Below are 24,195 nucleotides of genomic sequence, written 5' to 3' on the forward strand. Positions count from 1 at the left end.
GTTATGTGAGACATTTTGGTTACATATTAGGCAGTGTAGAAAAAATTGCAACTACTCAGTATTACAGTTATTACAATAGCCATTTACTGTACTTTACTTACTATAGGTCAATTTCAACGAGGAAAAGTATATATAGGAATATGAGGGATATGAGGAGATATTGAGAGGAATAGCTAAACGGTAAAACCTCATGGCTTGAAGCTAACGGTGACGGAAACAGAAAAAAACTCATGGCTTGAAGCTAACGGTGACGGAAACAGAAAAATAAATGAATGGCTTGAAGCTAACGGTGAAGGAAACAGAAAAAACCCTCACGGCTTGAAGCTAACGGTGAAGGAAACAGAAAAAACCCTCATGGCTTGAAGCTAATGGTGACGGAAACAGAAAAAACCCTCATGGCTTGAAGCTAACGGTGAAGGAAACAGAAAAATAAATGAATGGCTTGAAGCTAACGGTGACGGAAACAGAAAAAACCCTCACGGCTTGAAGCTAACGGTGAAGGAAACAGAAAAAACCCTCATGGCTTGAAGCTAACGGTGACGGAAACAGAAAAACCCTCATGGCTTGAAGCTAACGGTGACGGAAACAGAAAAACCCTCATGGCTTGAAGCTAACGGTGAAGGAAACAGAAAAAACCCTCATGGCTTGAAGCTAACGGTGACGGAAACAGAAAAACCCTCATGGCTTGAAGCTAACGGTGACGGAAACAGAAAAAAGCTGCTGTGAGTGAGAGCTTCATGAGCTGATGGGTGATAGACACGTGAAAACATTGGATGACGATGGTGATTGGACAGAAATGGTTGCGTCCCAAATGGCATCCTATTCCCTACATAGTGACCAGAGCCATGGTAGTGCACGATAGAGGGAATAGGGAACCTTTTGGGATGTTGCCAGATACGCACACATACCATTGTCAACATTAACATAGAGATGAAGACACATGCCTCTCAGAAAGAGACATACATTGGTCATACTGTACACCAATAGGTTTGATCATGAATGACCTGCTGAATCATAAATCACAACATTAGCACACAGATTCTCGGTGTTTCAGGCACACACTTTCTCTTCACACACAGTTCTTCGCACATTTTGTAGACGCTTGCTCTCTCTCAAACACACATACGCATGCATACACACACACACAAACGCACGCACGTACACAAACGCACACATGCACAAACGCAAATGCTCACTCGCACACACACAAACAGTACACACACACCGATACTCACCTGTAGAGCGATGGCTGTGTTGTTCTGGGAGGCGTGCACCCCTACCAGGCCCTCCTCTTTACGTTTCTTGAATTTCCTAAAGTAGTCCTGTATCAGGAAGGTGGCATAGAACTTCCCCACGGTTACCTCATCATCTAGGTGAACAGACCACACAAACGCTTCCTGTGTCAGACAGGAGGTCACTGCACAGCATTCTGGGAGGCCCATGCTCATTTCGCTTCCCCACGCCCCGGCCGCTCCCCTCAGATTCTGGACCCTAACCATGAGGTTATCCTTTAAATGATAAGACACTATTCCCTAGATCCCTGTGCTGTACTGGACCTTCATGCACTGAAATCTCATATCACCTGTATCATTCATATACATCCATGTTGATGGTGTTTTTACTGTATCTGAAGCCGCCTCTGTAGGTCAAAGACTACAATAACTCAATAATAACTCAGAAATAACTCAGAAATAACTCAGAAATAACTCGATAATAACTCAATAATAACTCAGAAATAACTCGATAATAACTCAATAATAATTCAATAATAACTCAATGATAATTCAATAATAGAATCTAGATCCTCAATTACATCTTTCAGGCCTGGGGACAGAGGTCGGAGAGAAGAGGCAACTGTAGTTCCATGCCACCACCCTAAAACAGAACTGGTATACCTCATTGGTACACCTCAAATTAAACCGAAACCTTAGCTGAACTATGGTTCGATGCTAGTTAAATGCTGGGCCTCCCATAGAGATCCTGTAATTCCTAAGAATTATAAGATTTCTATTAGGCCTATTGACATCTTCTAAACTATCACTTCTATTAATAACCCCCTGCCCAGCCTAGGAGGCAGAAAGAGAGGGCAGACATAGCAGACAGGGCACAGGCAGGACCACGGAGGCACAGGACCCCTCCAGAATCTACTTTCTTGATTCTGCAGGTTAAAATAGTACCATTCATACGGGTTATTATGAGCAATTGACAAAGTAAAGCAAGGCACTTCATTTAAATAGGAGTTAATGCGCCAAGCTGTTTTTTTAAAGTTGATTTATGATATGACTAAAAAGAGGCAGCCCTGGGAATGTATTCAAACAGTTGAGATCCACTCCAGTAGAGGGATTTGGGGTGTTAAGGAGCACAATACGCAGTTAGACTCTACTGAGCACATGCAAGCAAGCAGAACTAGGTATAAATGTGAGTATGTTAGTGTTAGTGTGTATTTGTGTGTGCTTGTGGTAGCATGTATTAGCATGTGCGTGTGTGCGCACACATATGAGAGCAATGTAAAAATAGATGTAGAAGATGTATGCAAGAGTATATCAAAGTGAGCATTTTACAGTACAATGTGTGTGTGTCTGCGTGTGAGTGAGTGAGTGAGTGAGTGAGAATGATTCTGAAGCAGGGGTCTGTGTCACTTTAAACAAGCACGTTGGGGACAGAGTTCGGAAAAATGAGGCAACACTAGTTCCATGCCACCACCCTAAAACAGAACTGCTTCAGAATATTCTGAAGTTCTTAAGAGTCGTTTTTTTTTTATATACACAGATATACAGTATAGAGGAAAGGACCAGAAGCTGTGGAAAAGCTCAAACGGAGAGAGAGAGAGAGAGAGAGAGAGAGAGACGGACAGACAGGCAGAGATAAAGACAGACAGAGATAATGACATACAGAGAAAAAGCGACAGAGAGAGAGTGAGACAGGGAGAGAGAAAGCGAGAGAGAGACAGAGAGAGAAAGCGAGAGAGAGACAGACAGAGAGAGAAAGCGAGAGAGAGACAGACAGAGAGAGAGAGAGAGAGTGAGACGGAGAGAGAAAGCGAGAGAGAGACAGAGAGAGAGAGAGTGAGACGGAGAGAGAAAGCGAGAGAGAGACAGAGAGAGAGTGAGACAGGGAGAGAGAAAGCGAGAGAGAGACAGAGAGAGAGTGAGACAGGGAGAGAGAAAGCGAGAGAGAGAGTGAGACAGGGAGAGAGAGTGAGACAGGGAGAGAGAGAGAGTGAGACAGAGAGAGAAAGACAGAGGGAGATAAGGACAGACAGAGAGACAGAGATGGAGAGAAAGAGAGTTTAGTAGGAGAGGTACGGCATGCACTGACAAACAGTGATCTACCACTATGAGGCCATGCAAGCCCAAAGCCTAGCACACAGTAACAGTAATAGTCACATTAACAGTCACAGTAACAGTCGCCCTGGAACCTCCAGTGGTATCCGGAACAGGAAAGAAAGAGTGTAGATACACACACACACACACAGATCAAAAACACTGCGGAGAACATGAGAGCAAAAAACAGCAGGGCACAGCTGAAATCATGAGTGAGAGAGAGTGTGTGTGTGTGTGTAGGCTACTATGTGTGAGAGGGGGAGTTTGTTGTATATATACATTGAGAAGGCATTATGTGTGAGAGGGGGAGTTTGTTGTATATATACATTGAGAAGGCATTATGTGTGAGAGGGGGAGTTTGTTGTGTACATACATTGAGAAGGCATTACGTGTGAGAGGGGGAGTTTGTTGTGTATATACATTGAGAAGGCATTACGTGTGAGAGGGGGAGTTTGTTGTGTATATACATTGAGAAGGCATTACGTGTGAGAGGGGGAGTTTGTTGTGTACATACATTGAGAAGGCATTATGTGTGCGAGGGGGAGTTTGTTGTGTATATACATTGAGAAGGCATTATGTGTGAGAGCGGGAGTTTGTTGAGAAGGCATTATGTGTGCGAGGGGGAGTTTGTTGTGTATTTACAATGATAAGGCATTATGTGTGAGAGGGGGAGTTTGTTGAGAAGGCATTATGTGTGCGAGGGGGAGTTTGTTGTGTATTTACAATGATAAGGCATTATGTGTGTGTGTAATATATTTCTGTGTGATAGTGTGCTGGGATGTTGGGATGTTGGGCGTGTGGGTCTATATATGCTACCGGGATCTAATTTGTGTGTTGCTACTAGGATAGTGTGTTTTGACTGACCACCAGCAGGGGGCACCACTTGGTCCAGTAGCTTCATACTGGTCCTCTTCCAGATCTTCTTGATGACTGCTCTCAGCTCCTCGTTGGCCTGCTCCAGATTACCTACAGCACCGATAATCAACACATGTCCTGTCACTATCAATACAAACTGTACAGATGATACAACCAAAACATGTGGACTATCCTTCACTGCAGCCGACGTGAGTAAGACATTTAAACGTGTTAACCCTCGCAAGGCTGCAGGCCCAGACGGCATCCCCAGCCGCGCCCTCAGAGCATGCGCAGACCAGCTGGCTGGTGTGTTTACGGACATATTCAATCAATCCCTATCCCAGTCTGTTGTTCCCACATGCTTCAAGAGGGCCACCATTGTTCCTGTTCCCAAGAAAGCTAAGGTAACTGAGCTAAATGACTTCCGTCATCATGAAGTGCTTTGAGAGACTAGTCAAGGACCATATCACCTCCACCCTACCTGACACCCTAAACCCACTCCAATTTGCTTACCGCCCAAATAGGTCCACAGACGATGCAATCTCAACCACACTGCACACTGCCCTAACCCATCTGGACAAGAGGAATACCTATGTGAGAATGCTGTTCATCGATTACAGCTCGGCATTTAACACAATAGTGCCCTCCAAGCTCGTCATCAAGCTCGAGACCCTGGGTCTCGACCCCACCCTGTGCAACTGGGTACTGGACTTCCTGACGGGCCGCCCCCAGGTGGTGAGGGTAGGCAACAACATTTCCACCCCGCTGATCCTCAACACTGGGGCCCCACAAGGGTGCGTTCTGAGTCCTCTCCTGTACTCCCTGTTCACCCACGACTGCATGGCCACGCACGCCTCCAACTCAATCATCAAGTTTGCGGACGACACAACAGTGGTAGGCTTGATTACCAACAACGATGAGACGGCCTACAGGGAGGAGGTGAGGGCCCTCGGAGTGTGGTGTCAGGAAAATAACCTCACACTCAACGTCAACAAAACTAAGGAGATGATTGTGGACTTCAGGAAACAGCAGAGGGAACACCCCCCTATCCACATCGATGGAACAATAGTGGAGAGGGTAGTAAGTTTTAAGTTCCTCAGCATACACATCACAGACAAACTGAATTGGTCCACCCACACAGACAGCATCGTGAAGAAGGCGCAGCAGCGCCTCTTCAACCTCAGGAGGCTGAAGAAATTCGGCTTGTCACCAAAAGCACTCACAAACTTCTACAGATGCACAATCGAGAGCATCCTGTCGGGCTGTATCACCGCCTGGTACGGCAACTGCTCCGCCCACAACCGTAAGGCTCTCCAGAGGGTAGTGAGGTCTGCACAACTACCTGCCCTCCAGGACACCTACACCACCCGATGTCACAGGAAGGCCATAAAGATCATCAAGGACAACAACCACCTGAGCCACTGCCTGTTCACCCCGCTATCATCCAGAAGGCGAGGTCAGTACAGGTGCATCAAAGCTGGGACCGAGAGACTGAAAAACAGCTTCTATCTCAAGGCCATCAGACTGTTAAACAGTCACCACTAACATTGAGTGGCTGCTGCCAACACACTGACTCAACTCCAGCCACTTTAATAATGGGAATTGATGGGAAATGATGTCAAATATATCACTAGCCACTTTAAACAATGCTACCTAATATAATGTTTACATACCCTACATTATTCATCTCATATGTATACGTATATACTGTACTCTATATCATCTACTGCATCTTTATGTAATACATGTATCACTAGCCACTTTAACTATGCCACTTTGTTTACATACTCATCTCATATGTATATACTGTACTCAATACCATCTACTGTATCTTGCCTATGCTGCTCTGTACCATCACTCATTCATATATCTTTATGTACATATTCTTTATCCCTTTACACTTGTGTGTATAAGGTAGTAGTTTTGGAATTGTTAGCTAGATTACTTGTTGGTTATTACTGCATTGTCGGAACTAGAAGCACAAGCATTTCGCTACACTCGCATTAACATCTGCTAACCATGTGTATGTGACAAATAACATTTTATTTGATTTGATTTGTTGTGGTGTTGTGCTATGTGTGTGTGTGTGTGTGTCTCCTACCATCAGTTTTGATCTTCAGGGCTGTGCGTACTAATGCAAATAGGGTAGCATTGAACATCACGGTGCCGTCGCTGTTTAGAGGCATGTTCATGGCCACCAGTCTCTGAGAGAAGGAAAAAGGAGAGTTACTTACATGCTGTTTATAGGTATCAACACATGCCAGATACATTTGAGAGAGAGAGAGACAGAGAGTTACAAGAGAGAGTGAGGGAGAAAAATAGAGAGCGAGAGAGAGGGATATCATAGCAGAGAAAAGGAGAAAGAGAGAGAGAGAGAGAGAGAGAGAGAGAGACCAGAGAGATGGTGTACCTTGCAGGCCACTCTATGAGGACAGAGTTTGCCGAAGCCCAAAGGAGGCTGAATTCGTCGGAGAAGAGTGACCACGTCCAGATGTTTAATCCTGCCCCTGTGTCAGAGAGAGAGAGAGAGAGCAAGATATAAACATACACTCAGAGACTATTGCAACAGAACAGACAGAAATTAATCTCAAACATAATCTCACACAGGTTAATACAACCAAATATTTGCACTAAATAGACACACAAAACACACTTACTTGGCCTCTGGGTCATACTCAGACCAGATCCTCTTAAACTCGTCCAAGTGGTGAGGACCCAGGATCGACCAATCACGAGTCAGATAGTCAAAGTTGTCCATGATGACAGCCACAAACAAATTGATAATCTAGATTAGAAGAACAGAACAGGCTACAGTTATTGTGGGAATATAGGCCTGTATCTATGTGAGCGTATTTGTGAGAATTGATAGTGTATGCCTGTATGCTGGTGTGTATGTGTTTGAGTGTGTGTCTGCTGAGTGTATAATAGGCTTGGGCTTTTTCCAGATTTTCATATCTTCATACCAACCTTCTCTCATCCCATGATTTATGGTATTACCGGCATAGCACACAAGGGGGTGCTAAAAACGCAAGAAGAGCCCATTGGGCCTCTATTACCAGAACGCTATCAAAATAAGCACAAACTAATAATGAAATCACATAGACGCTGTTAGCTAAATGCTAATGAGTGAAAGCAAACATAAACTAATTGCAAAGATAGGAAAATTAAGCTCATAAAGTTATGCAAGCATAACCAAATGTTATTTTCGGTCAGTGTGGACATTTACAAGCGAAAGTGAATGAGAAATTGTGCAAATGAACAAAGCTGCGATGCCTGCTTTTCTGAAGAAAGAGCAGAATGTGTATATGGAGCAGAGAAATGCTAATATGAAGCACAGGGAACAAATGGCAGCTGTAAAGATAACTCATCCAGAGCTCTTCGACTCCTGGTAGAAAGCCATTATAAGATATCTGATGGCAAACATTTAGTAGTGAATTGCATACAACTGTAACTTCATTATCTCATGTGCACCACACACCTGAGACTCACCGCTAGATATAGAATGCTTTGGACTCAGCAGCTCTCTTTCTCCCGTTGTGCTATTTACAAACACGTGACTGGCTCAACTGTTCTGGAGAACTACGGTAACCTTCATAATGTAAAATAACATGACAGATGAAATGAGGAACGCAATTTGCTTTAGCTCCTAACGTATTGCACAATTTGACTGCAGGTATTAACTTTAGCTACAAATATTCACATTTACTGTTAAATAGTTTTGACGATATTGAAAAACTATCCCATGGCTGTTTCCAAATACCCCGGTATACGGTATATACGGTATACAGCGCAGGCCTAGTGTATAAGTATGTACAGTATGTACAGAATGGTGTGTATCTAAGTGTATTTATGCACCAGGAAGGCACAGAGCATGTAGAAGCTGATGAAGTAGATGTAGGCGAAGCTGGCTCCACAGGTCATCTCCTCTCCAGGGTTGTAGTCGGACTCTGGGTCACACAGCTTTCCAGACACACACGCCAACATGATCTCCTGCCACGCCTCCCCCGTGGCACACCTGAGACCAAGACATGACTTGTCACGATACCTCAGCATAACCTTTGCACAACCTTCACAACCATATGTCATCAACATATCTCCTTACCTTGCCTGTGGTACACCTGAGACAAAAACATCACTCATAAGATAGCCTAGTCAGCATTACCGTAATCTTTTCACAACCACATCTCCTGATGAATACTTTTAGGGATAGTTTGGGATTTTGGCAATGAGGCCCTTTATCTACTTCCCCAGAGTCGGATTAACTTGTGGATACCATTTTTATGAAATTTGAGATAGTTTCGCAAGCCAATGCTAACTAGCTTAGCACAAAGACTGGAAGTCTTTGGATACAGCTAGCATAACTTCCTTTATGCTGGACTTCATTGCTAAATTCCCGAACTATCCCTTTAAGGGTCAAAACATTGTTAAAGGTAACTTTAGAGGAATGACGTTGCACGAGCAGTAATGCAGAATTCACACGTAGTATCTGTGCATGTTCGCTTCATGCTCTTACAACGTGGTAGCTACGGGACCGAAATAGCAAAGAAGTTTAGTCTTGCGCTTCAATGCTACATTGTCTGGGTGAACTCTGCCCCTGTGACCCCTCATGCTGACCCCCTGACCCCTACAGACCTAAAGAGCAACAGCACGGCCTGAGGGAAGGTCTGAAAGTTGTTGTTCCTGTTGATGTGGGTGCCGTCCACCATGGCTACCTTCCCGAACACCTGAAACAAACAGTATAGATAAACAAGGGTCAGTTTACATACTGTGTGAAGAACAGGGTTGTGTTCTTAGGCAATCGAAAACTATTTTACAACTCTTTATAAAGAGGTTAAGTAAGGCTGTTACTGTGAGACTGACCCAGGGGTACTGCTACTCTTTATAAAGAGGTTAAGTAAGGCTGTTACTATGAGACTGACCCAGGTGTACTGCTACTCTTTATAAAGAGGTTAAGTAAGGCTGTTACTGTGAGACTGACCCAGGTGTACTGCTACTCTTTATAAAGAGGTTAAGTAAGGCTGTTACTATGAGACTGACCCAGGTGTACTGCTACTCTTTATGAAGAGGTTTAGTGAGGCTGTTACTATGAGACTGACCCAGGTGTACTGCTACTCTTTATAAAGAGGTTAAGTAAGGCTGTTACTGTGAGACTGACCCAGGTGTACTGCTACACTTTATAAAGAGGTTAAGTAAGGCTGTTACTGTGAGACTGACCCAGGTGTACTGCTACACTTTATAAAGAGGTTAAGTAAGGCTGTTACTGTGAGACTGACCCAGGTGTACTGCTACTCTTTATAAAGAGGTTAAGTAAGGCTGTTACTGTGAGACTGACCCAGGTGTACTGCTACACTTTATAAAGAGGTTAAGTAAGGCTGTTACTGTGAGACTGACCCAGGTGTACTGCTACTCTTTATAAAGAGGTTAAGTAAGGCTGTTACTGTGAGACTGACCCAGGTGTACTGCTACTCTTTATAAAGAGGTTAAGTAAGGCTGTTACTGTGAGACTGACCCAGGTGTACTGCTACTCTTTATAAAGAGGTTAAGTAAGGCTGTTACTGTGAGACTGACCCAGGTGTACTGCTACTCTTTATAAAGAGGTTAAGTAAGGCTGTTACTGTGAGACTGACCCAGGTGTACTGCTACTCTTTATAAAGAGGTTAAGTAAGGCTGTTACTGTGAGACTGACCCAGGTGTACTGCTACTCTTTATAAAGAGGTTAAGTAAGGCTGTTACTGTGAGACTGACCCAGGTGTACTGCTACTCTTTATAAAGAGGTTAAGTAAGGCTGTTACTGTGAGACTGACCCAGGTGTACTGCTACACTTTATAAAGAGGTTAAGTAAGGCTGTTACTGTGAGACTGACCCAGGTGTACTGCTACTCTTTATAAAGAGGTTAAGTAAGGCTGTTACTGTGAGACTGACCCAGGTGTACTGCTACTCTTCATAAAGAGGTTAAGTAAGGCTGTTACTGTGAGACTGACCCAGGTGTACTGCTACTCTTTATAAAGAGGTTAAGTAAGGCTGTTACTGTGAGACTGACCCAGGTGTACTGCTACTCTTTATAAAGAGGTTAAGTAAGGCTGTTACTGTGAGACTGACCCAGGTGTACTGCTACTCTTTATAAAGAGGTTAAGTAAGGCTGTTACTGTGAGACTGACCCAGGTGTACTGCTACTCTTTATAAAGAGGTTAAGTAAGGCTGTTACTGTGAGACTGACCCAGGTGTACTGCTACTCTTTATAAAGAGGTTAAGTAAGGCTGTTACTGTGAGACTGACCCAGGTGTACTGCTACACTTTATAAAGAGGTTAAGTAAGGCTGTTACTGTGAGACTGACCCAGGTGTACTGCTACTCTTTATAAAGAGGTTAAGTAAGGCTGTTACTGTGAGACTGACCCAGGTGTACTGCTACTCTTTATAAAGAGGTTAAGTAAGGCTGTTACTGTGAGACTGACCCAGGTGTACTGCTACTCTTTATAAAGAGGTTAAGTAAGGCTGTTACTGTGAGACTGACCCAGGTGTACTGCTACTCTTTATAAAGAGGTTAAGTAAGGCTGTTACTGTGAGACTGACCCAGGTGTACTGCTACTCTTCATAAAGAGGTTAAGTAAGGCTGTTACTGTGAGACTGACCCAGGTGTACTGCTACTCTTTATAAAGAGGTTAAGTAAGGCTGTTACTGTGAGACTGACCCAGGTGTACTGCTACACTTTATAAAGAGGTTAAGTAAGGCTGTTACTGTGAGACTGACCCAGGTGTACTGCTACTCTTTATAAAGAGGTTAAGTAAGGCTGTTACTGTGAGACTGACCCAGGTGTACTGCTACACTTTATAAAGAGGTTAAGTAAGGCTGTTACTGTGAGACTGACCCAGGTGTACTGCTACTCTTTATAAAGAGGTTAAGTAAGGCTGTTACTGTGAGACTGACCCAGGTGTACTGCTACTCTTTATAAAGAGGTTAAGTAAGGCTGTTACTGTGAGACTGACCCAGGTGTACTGCTACTCTTTATAAAGAGGTTAAGTAAGGCTGTTACTGTGAGACTGACCCAGGTGTACTGCTACTCTTTATAAAGAGGTTAAGTAAGGCTGTTACTGTGAGACTGACCCAGGTGTACTGCTACTCTTTATAAAGAGGTTAAGTAAGGCTGTTACTGTGAGACTGACCCAGGTGTACTGCTACACTTTATAAAGAGGTTAAGTAAGGCTGTTACTGTGAGACTGACCCAGGTGTACTGCTACTCTTTATAAAGAGGTTAAGTAAGGCTGTTACTGTGAGACTGACCCAGGTGTACTGCTACTCTTCATAAAGAGGTTAAGTAAGGCTGTTACTGTGAGACTGACCCAGGTGTACTGCTACTCTTTATAAAGAGGTTAAGTAAGGCTGTTACTGTGAGACTGACCCAGGTGTACTGCTACACTTTATAAAGAGGTTAAGTAAGGCTGTTACTGTGAGACTGACCCAGGTGTACTGCTACTCTTTATAAAGAGGTTAAGTAAGGCTGTTACTGTGAGACTGACCCAGGTGTACTGCTACTCTTTATAAAGAGGTTAAGTAAGGCTGTTACTGTGAGACTGACCCAGGTGTACTGCTACTCTTTATAAAGAGGTTAAGTAAGGCTGTTACTATGAGACTGACCCAGGTGTACTGCTACTCTTTATGAAGAGGTTTAGTGAGGCTGTTACTATGAGACTGACCAAGGGGTACTGCTACTCTTTATGAAGAGGTTTAGTGAGGCTGTACTGTGAGATGAAGAAGATATTTTGGGGAGAATGATTTAGTAACAAATAGTTTCTCAGTTTCAGTGACTCACCTGCATGCCGATGACAGCATAGATGAAGAAGAGCATGGCGATCAGAAGGGCGACATAGGGCAGAGCCTGGAGGGAGAGAGAAAGAGGCAGAGTGAGAGACAGCGAGAATGAGAGCGAGAAGAATGAGATAAATGGTAAGGAGAATGAGAATGAAAGAAGGAAAATTAGAATGAAAGAGTGAGAGAAAGAACGAAAGAAAGAAAGAGGAAGACAGAAAGTGAGAGGGAAGGAGACAGAAAGAAAGAGACCAGAGATAATCCAATTCATTAATAGCCTGGTAAATGAGCTGAGTGGATGATGCCTACTCACCTGAAAGGACTTGATGAAGGTCCACAGGAGGGTGCGGATGCCCTCCCCTCTACTCAGCAGCTTGACCAATCGCATGACTCGGAACAGTCGGAAGAAGGTGATGGAGATGCGAGCACTGTCCTCCGTGTTCTGTAGGAGACGGAGGCAGCATCAGAGGATCGGAGTGTGTGTGTGTTTGTAGAAAGCCAGCATGAGGGTTTGCGCTCAGACTAGAATGGAAGGTGGCCGGTTCGCAGGAGAAAGAATATACAGTATGTAGAGTTCAAAAGGTACTCACACTCAAAACCATGAAAAGGAATAACCTGTGTACACAGGGAACCTGGCTGTGCTTCAATGCCTGGACCAGCACTTAACAGTACTCAAAGTACTACATGCATGTATCCTAACTCAAATGTTGATACTAAAGGTGATTGGCCTTTACTGAGACTGAGATGTGAGATACAGTGGGGCAAAAAAGTATTTGTGCAAGTTCTCCCACTTAAAAAGATGAGAGAGACCTGTAATTTTCATCCTAGGTACACTTTAACTATGACAGACAAAATGAGAAAAAAAATCCAGAAAATCACATTGTAGGATTTTTTATGAATTTATTTGCAAATTATGGTGGAAAATAAGTATTGGTGGCTGACTAAATACAATTTTGCCCCACTGTATATATGAGCTGATTCAGCATGTATTGCATCTTTACTCAACTAACATCTCTGAGGGTTGTTTGAGGGATGGTGGCGATTTTACGTATCCTTGTGATTCATCTTTGATCAAGTTTGTATTATATTTCACATTAATCTAAGTATCATGTTATGGACATCAAGACACTTTCTGTTCAAACCAGACGAATCCTGGACTTGTTGCATCTACTAGGGCAGAGTTTCCCAACCCTATCCTCAGGGACCACCAACCATTTCATACATTTGTTGTAGCCCTGATGACGAGAACTTGGGGAAACAGCGGTGGAGTAAACTCTGTGGGAGGAGTTTAGAGTGACAGAGTGGGAGGAGTATTCCCATATGCAGTTTAGCTGGAGTGTATCTGCTATGTAACTGTATCTAAGAGGCTGGTGGTGAAGTTTTGCCAGGAGCCCTGCTACAGTACAGACAGACCTACAGGGAGGACGAGAGGGACAGGGTGCATGCTGTAGGAAAGAAAACCTTGCCATAACTTGACTGGACACATCAGCACAAGCATGGCACCCTCGGTCCAGAGTCACTGCATGCGGAGTCACAGTGGGACTGACCCTCCCAGAGAGGTCAGAGGTCATAGCAGAGGTCATGATCCCAACCCCATGGGGTCATCCATGGGTCACTGCCGCACGCAGAGGGCACATGGCACAGCAGAGACCATGCAGCGGTGGCAGCGATACAAACGTGAGGAGGAGCGGACAGAACCGCCCTCACCATGGGGATGCACTCCGCCACGTTTGAGTGACCGACACACTCTCCTTCAAAATAATAACCCCAAACCAAAAAAGGAAAATGAAGAGCAGAAAAACTCAAACAAAAAATACAACCAAAAATGTAAAGAACGTAAACGTAAAGAAACCAAACCAAACCAATCTCAAAATGAAAACAGAACTTTTTAATTGTATAAATTAAAAAGGCAAGGTTCTAGAAATGGCCATGTAGAAGACTAGAGAAGGTTATATAGATTGAAGACGATAAAATAAAGACCAACAAAAACCAATGCAAGCCCAGAGAAGACAGGCAGGGCCCTGATTGGGGGAAGAGCATCTTACCCCCGACTCATCCAACTGAGGAGCCTCCGTAGGCTTTAAAATCAAAGACCTGTGTTAATGACTCACACAACGTTATCACAACCCTCAGGTCTCCCTTATACTTTAACACAATATTATCACCATGTTTAAGACGTATGCACCATTAAAGACACACATAACTACATATACTGTCACTACGCTTAAATTAAACTTACGTTAGGTTTAAGACTGACACACAACATTGTCTCGACATTTGACGTTTATACACTGTTTTTGTAACATTGAAAGACCGACCGACTCACACCTAAATCACAACCCCTATGTAACATAACGGTGATGACACGCAGAACAGAATCTTAACACTGTAAATGTTTAAGACTGTCAGACAACATACTGTGACGGTTAAGAACTTCTATGTGGTGCTTACGTTGCATTTAAGACTGACATAGCATTAAGACAATATAACACTTAAAGTTAACATTTAAGACTGAAACACAACTTTATCACTCCCCCTGTGTAATGGTAATGACTGACATACATTATCGTAATGGTTTTAAATGGTTTAAACAGCAAGATGAAAAAGCTTGTGGCTCTACATATGGATAATGCTATAACAATGTTTCTGAAACATTATTTGACTGACACAGACTGTTATTATGATGCTTATGGACATGATGTTCCAAACATAATGTCAACATGACTATAACAGTGTTATTTTAGTGATAGTCGCACAACCCATATATAACCCATTTATACCTGTCAACCGGTTATAATACTACAACCTCTTCTCCCCTCCTACTCATATAACGTATTGTCCAAAGATGACTTTCAGATTACTTACATTCAGTTTTTCTACTTCAACATTTCACTTAAGGGGCTGGACATGCAGGCTAAAACTGTAAATCAAACACTGTCTTTTGCTAACTGACACTCTCGCTTTCTCCCACACACAAATCCACACAAACACACATTTAGTAAAATATTACATACAAAGGTGTTTTAACATATCATATTGTATCAGTCACAACTCTTAAAGGTCCAATGCAGCTGTTGTTTATCTCAATATCAAATCATTTCTGGGTAACAATTAAGTAACTTCATTAAAATGGTCAAAAAGAAACAACAACAGCTTCTTAGCAAAGGGCAATTTCTCAAGCGAGAATTTTGCTAGGACTGTCTGGGAGTGGTCTATTAACTAATTTACAGCATGGTGATGTCACCATGGAAGGCCAAAACCCCATCCCACCAAAACAGGTTTTAATTTCAGGTACTTTGCAAACACCTCTGACACTAAAATGGCATTAACATAATTTTCACAATTTCACAGTATTATTCCAACCTTATAGTGTGTAAATATATATAATACAAGGTTTTTGACTGCACTGGGCCTTTAAAAATGCACCTATATGGGAAAACAGTATATTTTTCATCAAAACACAGCTGTGAAAACTGTGAAAGAAACTGTGAAAGAAACTGTGAGAGAAACTATGAACCATTGTATGATTTCAGATGTATGATTTCAGAGTAACAGTACAGGAAGAACACTGAGTGATGTCGTCAACAGTGGAAAGTATGAGTAGAGTAACTCCAGACAGACATGCCTTCAGTTCATTCATCTCCTACAGCGCAGTGGTTCACGCTGAACAACAGGAACGTTATGTGGTGCGGAATGAGCAAGAAATCATAACACATGGAATAATAAAGCTTGAGGAGGTTCTTTAGCTAATCCTGGTCAACCAACAGCGTTTGATAGAGCATGCATTCAGCATCGCCATGTTGTTGCAGACAAGCACCGCACATATACACGCAAGTCAAGTTTTGATGATGAGGAGGAGGCGGCATTAGGAGCCGTTAGTGGTATCTGTTAGCATCGCACGCAGCAACCCCATGCATGTCGAGAGTCAGTCAGTGACCTGCATCAGAGTCACCGCTAGGGTCTCATCGTCCAGTGCAGGGAGAGAGGGGTTAAAGAGACAGAGTGAGGGGAGGGAGGAGAGGAAGAGAGAGGGAGAGAGAGAGAGAGAGAGAGAGATAGAGAGAGAGAGAGAAAGAAAGCGAGAGAGAAAGAAAGCGAGAGAGAGACAAAGATAGAATGTTTGGGGTAGAGAAAGGGATTGAGGGAACGAAAGAAAGGGAGAGATGGAACGAAAAACAGAGAGAGAAACAGAATAGAGGAAGGAAGACAGCGGTGAGAAATATCAAGTGACTGAAATAGTTCAGAGAGAGAGCAAGAGAGAGAGAGAAAAAAGAAATGGCCATGCACCTGACTGAAGGCTACACACCTGGACCTTCTCTACACATGAGCTCCATTGTGAGCTTTAAGAGCTCACTACATAGGAAGACAGAACAGAAGACAGAGACAATCACTCACAGAGACATAAACACAAGATCAACAAAGAACCTCACAGTCAGCTACTGCATTGATTGAAGCACCATCAGTGTGATAGAGATGACAGTCATGATAACTTCCATCACACCTGCTGATGGGCTGTAAGTACACTGGTTCTTACATGAGGCTCATACACTGATTGTAAATTAACATGAGTTTAGCCTGCTACTTTTAGTTCCATGTGCATCTATCTACATTGCCTGTGTTTGTGATTCAACTTTGACCCTGATTGAAATTGATATTGACCGTGCTGCTTTAATTGTGTTGCTAAGCAGAAGCAGACCCTACACAAAGCTGTGGAAATAAATATAATGTAAAAGTATGTTTCTTAATCCCATATTAAATCACCTCTGTCGGTACATTCTATTTCTATGTGTAGCACTGTGCCCTAGCTTTGCTCTGAGCTCCAGGGCCATTCTGTCTGGAGGAGAAACAGATAAGAGGAGGTATGGCGAGAGAGGAGGGTCAAACTTCACAAAGGGTCACAAATGGTTAGTGAGCAAGTGGACGGGACTGACCGGTGCAGGGCCACGTGCCATCTGTGGGTTGATGGGAGGGGCAGGACATGGGGAGGATGTTAGGGGGATGGGAACACCTGACACTTTCCCAGCATGCATCAGGAGAAGAGGTACATAGCCCAGTGATTGACAGACAGTGGGACAGAACAGCAGCATGCAAACCAACAGTCAATGAAAGATGAAATGGGCCTCGCAAGGTCCTCTGTCAAAGGCCTTGTGAAATCAACACCAAACCATCAAACAACACATATATAGAAGGCCTGACTTTAACACATAAACACACAGAAGCACGCGCGCACACACACCAACATGCATAAGTATCCAACATATGCATGTTAAACACAGGAAAAACACACCAGCTCTCACACAGACACTCATGCACTAACACATTCATATCCACATAAACTAGGAACAGACACTAACACATTCATATCCACATAAACTAGGAACAGACACTAACACATTCATATCCACATAAACTAGGAACAGACACTGACACATTCATATCCACATAAACTAGGAACAGACACTAACACATTAATATCCACATAAACTAGGAACAGACACTAACACATTAATATCCACATAAACTAGGAACAGACACTAACACATTCATATCCACATAAACTAGGAACAGACACTGACACATTCATATCCACATAAACTAGGAACAGACACTAACACATTCATATCCACATAAACTAGGAACAGACACTGACACACTGACATATGGTGACTCCAGAGAAACAGCACTGCAGCTCAGAAAGTAGAGCACTCAGAGACATAGAGAGAGAGAGAGAGGGAAGAGGGGGAGAGAGTTGAGCAGTAAGGCTCTGCTACACTTCACCTATAAATGAGCACCTTTACTGAATCTACTCAATATGAAAAACAATGTACGTGTGTGTGTGTGTGTGTGTGTGTGTGTGTGTGTGTGTGTGTGTGTGTGTGTGTATGTGTGTGTTCATTGTCAGAGGGTACAGTCTGGGATATGTATTGATTAAACACATTATTGACATTATGTATGAGCATTGCACAGTGCTGTATGTGACCTAAAAGAGTGCTACGTTAGTAAAGTTATGTTAGTAGCAGTCATTTTAATAGAGCACTGTCCATCAAGGCCATGCAGAGACCAATGTTACAGCAGTAGACTGTTACAGTAGCTGGAAGTAGCAGTCATCCAGCATTTTACCCTGTCTTGACACAATAACTATACCAGGCCAAGACTTAACTTGGGTTATCTGATTAACAGATGACTCTCTAGATTTCCTATAGCTTTTTTAATGACATTAATTCAGAACAATTCTTTGACCAAGACGATAAAACACTAGATGACTAATTGTATTGAGTTTCTTAATCCATTTCCACTATAAATTGGGTCCCGAAGATAAAGTTGTTATGAAACAGATTAACACGCAAAACAGGGAGATGGATCATTGCCATACTTGCCTCTACAAGTTTCTATGGAAACAGAACGAACAAGAGGTATAAGGGTTAGAAAACCAAGCGGATACATAGCAACATCACACGGCTGTAACCCAACTATAGATCCCCATGGTTACAAAGCGTGGGACACCTCTATCGGGAAACGTCCATGTATACAGAGGCATCGTAACAGCTGTTCAAACAATAAAACATTTCATCATATCATACCATATAATACAGTACCCCATTGTATAAGACCTGAGTAGCACAAAAACACTGAGCTAGGTAAAGGGGTTCATTTCAATAGTGACAGTACATTTTTCAGACAGGACAGTACAAGACAAGAATCACAAGCCAACTGAAGCCTTACAGACATAGCCAATGGATATATGACCTAAACATATGTTATCAAACAATGACAAAAGCCAATAGGATCTAGTCTACAGATGATTATTTGTAGACACATATACAGTAAATTTCCTAATCATCTATAGTGATTTGAGTGTTCATTTTACTGTGGGCATTACTGTAAATTAGGAGCAGCAGAATTGTAGTACCAACTAGCTAACATGGGGGCACTGTGGGCCTAATGTAAAATAATAGAATTCATGAGGGGGAAGGGAGAGTGATATGAGGAAGATGCTTGGATTTACTCTCTCAGTCTAATGTTCACTGAATGTAAGCACAAGCACCTTCCTCAATCTCAGAACACACTTGGGAATAATGGTGGTGCTACTGTCAATTCTGGCGTTATAGTAAGGCTTCAGTTCCACGAGAGAGGCAGAAAAGGCAGTACTTACATTCACTTCAGTGATAGCAATATCAACGACGCTACCAACTACAATTAAGGCATCAAATGTGTTCCACGCGTCAGTGAAATAGTGCTGTTAACGGAAGCCACAGCACACAAGGGGAAGAGAGGGGGATGAAAAAGAAAGAGAGAGAAAACAGAGAAGAGGACAGAGGCAATAATGTTATTGTGAATGAGAGAGAGAGAGAGAGAGAGAGAGAGAGAGAGAGAAAAAATGAGAAGAGAATAAGTGTGAATAGGATTGTGTAGGGAGGCAGCAGGTAGGGCCAGAGAAGGAGAGAAAAAAGACAAATAGAAAAGTAGCCATTAAGACCTGAGTAATCAATAACAGAGAGACTGAGTAGGCCCTTTGGTAGCAGAGGAGCTGAAGTCAGCAGAAACAGCAGGCCATATAACCAAAGACCAGCGGGTGCATTCAGTGAGGTAAAACATCCAGCATGTCGCAGATAGAAATGTAACAAATAAAGCTAATGCCAATTGCCTATTCTATCTGACAGTCATATCTGTTCTACACAATAGTTTTCTATCTAAACGTTCTGTAACGGTACACCCTCTTGAACACACCCCAGAACATAGATACATAGAGGGAGGACAGATGACCAGGGACAGATCAGACGGGACAGATCAGGGGCGGGGCCAAGGAGGGTTGGGTGGGGCTTACTTACATCAATCTCACTAAGCACAATGTCTACTATGCTGCCCATCACCACCAGGGCGTCGAACACATTCCAGGCGTCCCCAAAATACCCCTGAGTGAGGTCAGGGGAGTAGGCAGTGGTTAGGTGGTGAGGGTAATACTGGGTCATTTCAGTTACTTTCAAATGTTATCTGCATGTTTAATGCATTTATTCCACTGTACAACTTTATTGTAAATGACCGTATGCAATAAAACATGTTGATAGAATTACTGAACTGTAAATGTTAAGGTATTAGAAAGTTAGCTAGGTCACTGGTTAGTGTTCCCAGATATGCACTAGTGGGTGAGAGTCACAAAGAGACAGAGAGAGATACAGAGACACAGAGAGAGAGAGAGAGAGAGAGAGAGAGAGAGAGAGAGAGAGAGAAAGAGAGAGAGAGTTGGAGAGAGAGAGACAGAGAGAGAGAGAGAGAGAGAGAGAGAGAGAGAGTTGGAGAGAGAGAGACAGAGAGAGACAGAGAGAGAGAGAGAGAGAGAGACAGAGAGAGAGAGAGTTGGAGAGAGACAGAGAGAGACAGAGAGAGAGAGAGACAGTGAGAGAGACAGCAAGAGAGAGAGAGATACAGAGAATGAGAGAGAGAGAGAGAGAGAGAAAGAGAGAGAGAGAGAGAGAAAGAAAGAGAAAGAGAGAGAGAGAGAGAGTCCTGTCTCTAGGCACTGCACCACACCACTCAGTCTCTTACTGGGTCCCTGTCCTTCTTCTCAACACAAAGCTGTGTGTAGGCCACCAGGTACAGTAGGGGGTAGGGGGGAGCAGGAAGGGGTAGGGCAGGGTGTAAACAAGTCAACAACAAACAAATGAAGGTACTGTACACACAATGACCAAAGACACCTACAAACATAACATCCACAGACAATACACCCACAAAATAGACAAATGGGGATTTATGTGAGACGGGAGATGCACAACTATGTATGTGTGTGTGTGTCCGTCTGTGTGTCCATCTGTGTGCACACATGCATGCATTTGTGTGTGCGTGTGTCTGCGGGTGTGTGTTTGTGTGTGTGTCCTTACCCGAGGTTTGAAGGCGATGAGTTTGAGCACCATCTCTGCAGTGAAAACAGCAGTGAAGACCATGTTGAGGATGTCCATCACATAGTTAAATGTTTCAGACTGGCCATAGTGCTACAGGAGAGGGAGATAGATGGAGAGATGGAGAGGGAGATAGAGAGAGAGATGGAGAGGGAGATAGAGATAGATGGAGAGGGAGATAGAGAGAGATGGAGAGGGAGATAGAGATAGATGGAGAGATGGAGACGGAGAGAGAGATGGAGAGCGAGATAGAGAGAGAGATGGAGAGGGAGATAGAGATGGAGAGCGAGATAGAGATAGATGGAGAGATGGAGACGGAGAGAGAGATGGAGAGCGAGATAGAGAGAGAGATGGAGAGGGAGATAGATGGAGACGGAGAGAGAGATGGAGCGAGATAGAGATGGAGATAGAGATAGATGGAGACGGAGAGAGAGATGGAGAGCGAGATAGAGATAGAGAGAGAGATGGAGATAGATGGAGAGATGGAGACGGAGAGAGAGATGAATTGAATTGAATTGAATTGAATTGGAGAGCGAGATAGAGATAGAGAGAGAGATGGAGATAGATGGAGAGATGGAGACGGAGAGAGAGATGGAGAGCGAGATAGAGATAGAGAGAGAGATGGAGATAGACGGAGAGATGGAGACGGAGAGAGAGATGGAGAGCGAGATAGAGAGAGAGAGAGAGATGGAGATAGATGGAGAGATGGAGACGGAGAGAGATGGAGAGCGAGATAGAGATAGATGGAGAGATGGAGACGGAGAGAGAGATGGAGAGCGAGATAGAGAGAGAGATGGAGAGGGAGATAGATGGAGAGATCGAGACAGAGAGAGAGATGGAGAGCGAGATAGAACAATAGAGAGGGAGGGAAGGAGAACAATCATGTTTTTTTATTTCTAATAACCGGAGTATAATAACAAATGTTACGACAAGACTACGGCCTCTGAATGGGTTGGGTTGAGCTTCTTCTTACCTGCACAGCCAGGCAGAGTGTGTTGAGCATGATGAGGACGAACATGATGTACTCAAACCCTGTGGAGTTGACCACGTACCAGAACTTATACTGGTAGGGATTCTTAGGGATGTACCTCCTCAACGGACGGGCCTTCAGGGCATACTCCACACACTGCCGCTGTAGAGAGAACCCACACAGTTATTCATTGCATACCTGTACACACAGTATAGTATACACCAGGATTTCCGTTAGCTGGTAATAACGGGCTTTTGGCCAATAAACATTTTGATAAGCCGCTAAATAAAATAACCAAGAAGACTCGAGGCTGTAATCGCTAACAAAGGTGCTTCAACAAAGTACTGAGTAAAGTGTCTGAATACTAATGTAAATAAGGTAGTTCTGTTTTCACTTTTCACTTTGTCATTATGGGTTATTATATGTAGATTAATAATAATTTAATCAATTTTAGAACAAGGCTGTAACGTAACAAAATGTGGACAAAGTGAAGCAACACTTTCCGAATGCACTGTATAATTTAGTGGAATTAAACTGGCTCGTGTGTACAGTATATTTGTTATGTATCTTATTTATCACATGCGTACAGCATACAGATATAGATGAGCGGAAAATCTGTCAGACAGTGTGAGAGCTGCTGCTACAGCATCTCAAACAGCAAATGCATTGGTAATGGAAGGCAGGCTTCATACAACAGTACATATTATGAGGCATGTCTTACCTTTCTTCAAAGTAGCCTAGCCAAAATCAGACCATATCCGTGGAGGCAATTATTTTATATAATCTTTCTTTCATTGTCCAGTACACAAAGGCACAACCCTAGTCATATTAACAACCCATGCTAGTTGTTGCATATTTCATCTCCCCTCTTTCTAAATTTCAAATAGATATTTTTATCTCTGTCACATGAAACCGCTCGCAGGTGCGTTTTGACAACAGTGTTTTCCCATGAACTGCATTATGGAACAAACATTCGCGCCTAGCCTACTGCCTTGTGCACATTGCTGCTCTCATAATGTGAAGAAATAATAGTTTATCAAAGTTTTAAGCTAAACGTTCTGATCTGTTACATCAGACTCATTGCTTTTAAACATTTTTTTTTTGTATCCTAGGCCTACTGGTTGTATGCATTTGGGATCTATCATCTCACAGTTGTCCCAGATTCTGTTTGGAATAGACTATTTCTTTCTCTCCAAGCTGATCAATAAAATAGGTCAACTTTTCTACTATGAGGGATAGTAGATTGACATAGGCTAGTGATTTTGCTGTTTGTTACTCGTCTTGTCGGCTGTTAGAAGAGTTATTCTAACAGGTTCAAAGTGAGCATCAGAATTCGGTAAGAAGGACCGGATATCATTGCATCCTCTGTTAATATGAAAGACTATAATCTGAATGTGATATCTGTCACTCTGAGCAGTCATAATCAGGTTACGCACCCAACGCATATGTGTCCGGTACATTTATCAAATGTTGGGTACATTTAAATGCTGCTGGTCAAATGTCTGTAGGCACATTTTCCTAATGGAAACCCTGGTATACACACAAACTGCATAGCAACACACTGAGAACCTTAGTGTGGGGAATGATGAGCAGACTAGACATGTAGTTCCACATGTAGTTCCACAAAACTCATAAAAACTAATAAACATCACATGAACACACACGTACAGATGCGCGCACACACACACACACACACACACACACACACACACACACACGTTTTGTTCTTCTAAACACACACACGCACATGAACTGACCTGGTTCTTATCAAGCTCACAGTTCTTGTATTCTTTCTCTCCTTGCTCCTGGAAGGTGACGATGACGAAGCCGACAAAGATGTTCATCATGAAGAAAGCGATGATGATGATGTAGATGATGAAGAAGATGGAGATCTCGATGCGGTAGTTGTAGATGGGACCCAGGTTCTCTCTGTTAGAGTCTATGGCCTTGTAGAGCAACCTGAGAGAGAGAGAGAGAGAGAGAGAGCAAGAGAGAGAGGGAGAGGAGAGAGAGAGATAGGAGAGACAGAGAGGAGAAAGATAGAGAGAGAGATAGGAGAGGCAGAGAGAGGAGAGAGAGAAATAGGAGAGAGAGAGAGAGAGAGAGGGAGAGAAGAGAGAGACAGGAGAGACAGAGAGGAGAAAGATAGAGAGAGAGATAGGAGAGGCAGAGAGGAGAGAGAGAAATAGGAGAGAGAGAGAGAGAGAGAGAGAGAGAGAGAGGGAGAGAAGAGAGAGACAGGAGAGACAGAGAGCAGAGAGAAAGATAGGAGAGAGAGAGAGAGAGACATTTTTTTTAATTGTTATTTTTTATACACAAAAATATGAAAGTGTTTAATATTGTATTTGA

The 24,195-nt window shown here is 43.1% G+C and overlaps 1 protein-coding gene across 1 annotated transcript in view; it reads right to left on the bottom strand.

The window, feature by feature from the left end:
• Positions 1 to 24,195, bottom strand: part of LOC100135991 (calcium channel, voltage-dependent, L type, alpha 1D subunit, a) — a gene marked incomplete at its 5' end in the record, with an annotated part of 126,826 nt that overhangs the window by 14,329 nt on the left and 88,302 nt on the right. Inside the window, 17 exon segments of the mRNA NM_001124328.1 lie at positions 1,236 to 1,369; positions 4,188 to 4,289; positions 6,280 to 6,382; positions 6,589 to 6,685; positions 6,836 to 6,963; positions 8,034 to 8,193; positions 8,811 to 8,902; positions 11,987 to 12,052; positions 12,296 to 12,424; positions 14,028 to 14,060; positions 16,914 to 16,934; positions 18,360 to 18,371; positions 19,812 to 19,895; positions 20,527 to 20,556; positions 20,859 to 20,969; positions 21,850 to 22,008; positions 23,604 to 23,805. Of these exon segments, the coding sequence (NP_001117800.1) occupies positions 1,236 to 1,369; positions 4,188 to 4,289; positions 6,280 to 6,382; positions 6,589 to 6,685; positions 6,836 to 6,963; positions 8,034 to 8,193; positions 8,811 to 8,902; positions 11,987 to 12,052; positions 12,296 to 12,424; positions 14,028 to 14,060; positions 16,914 to 16,934; positions 18,360 to 18,371; positions 19,812 to 19,895; positions 20,527 to 20,556; positions 20,859 to 20,969; positions 21,850 to 22,008; positions 23,604 to 23,805 (1,663 nt within the window).

This window comes from Oncorhynchus mykiss, chromosome 7 (genome assembly GCF_057628025.1).
Source record: "Oncorhynchus mykiss isolate SJ-2025 chromosome 7, ASM5762802v1, whole genome shotgun sequence".
NCBI classification, from domain to species: Eukaryota; Metazoa; Chordata; class Actinopteri; order Salmoniformes; family Salmonidae; genus Oncorhynchus; species Oncorhynchus mykiss.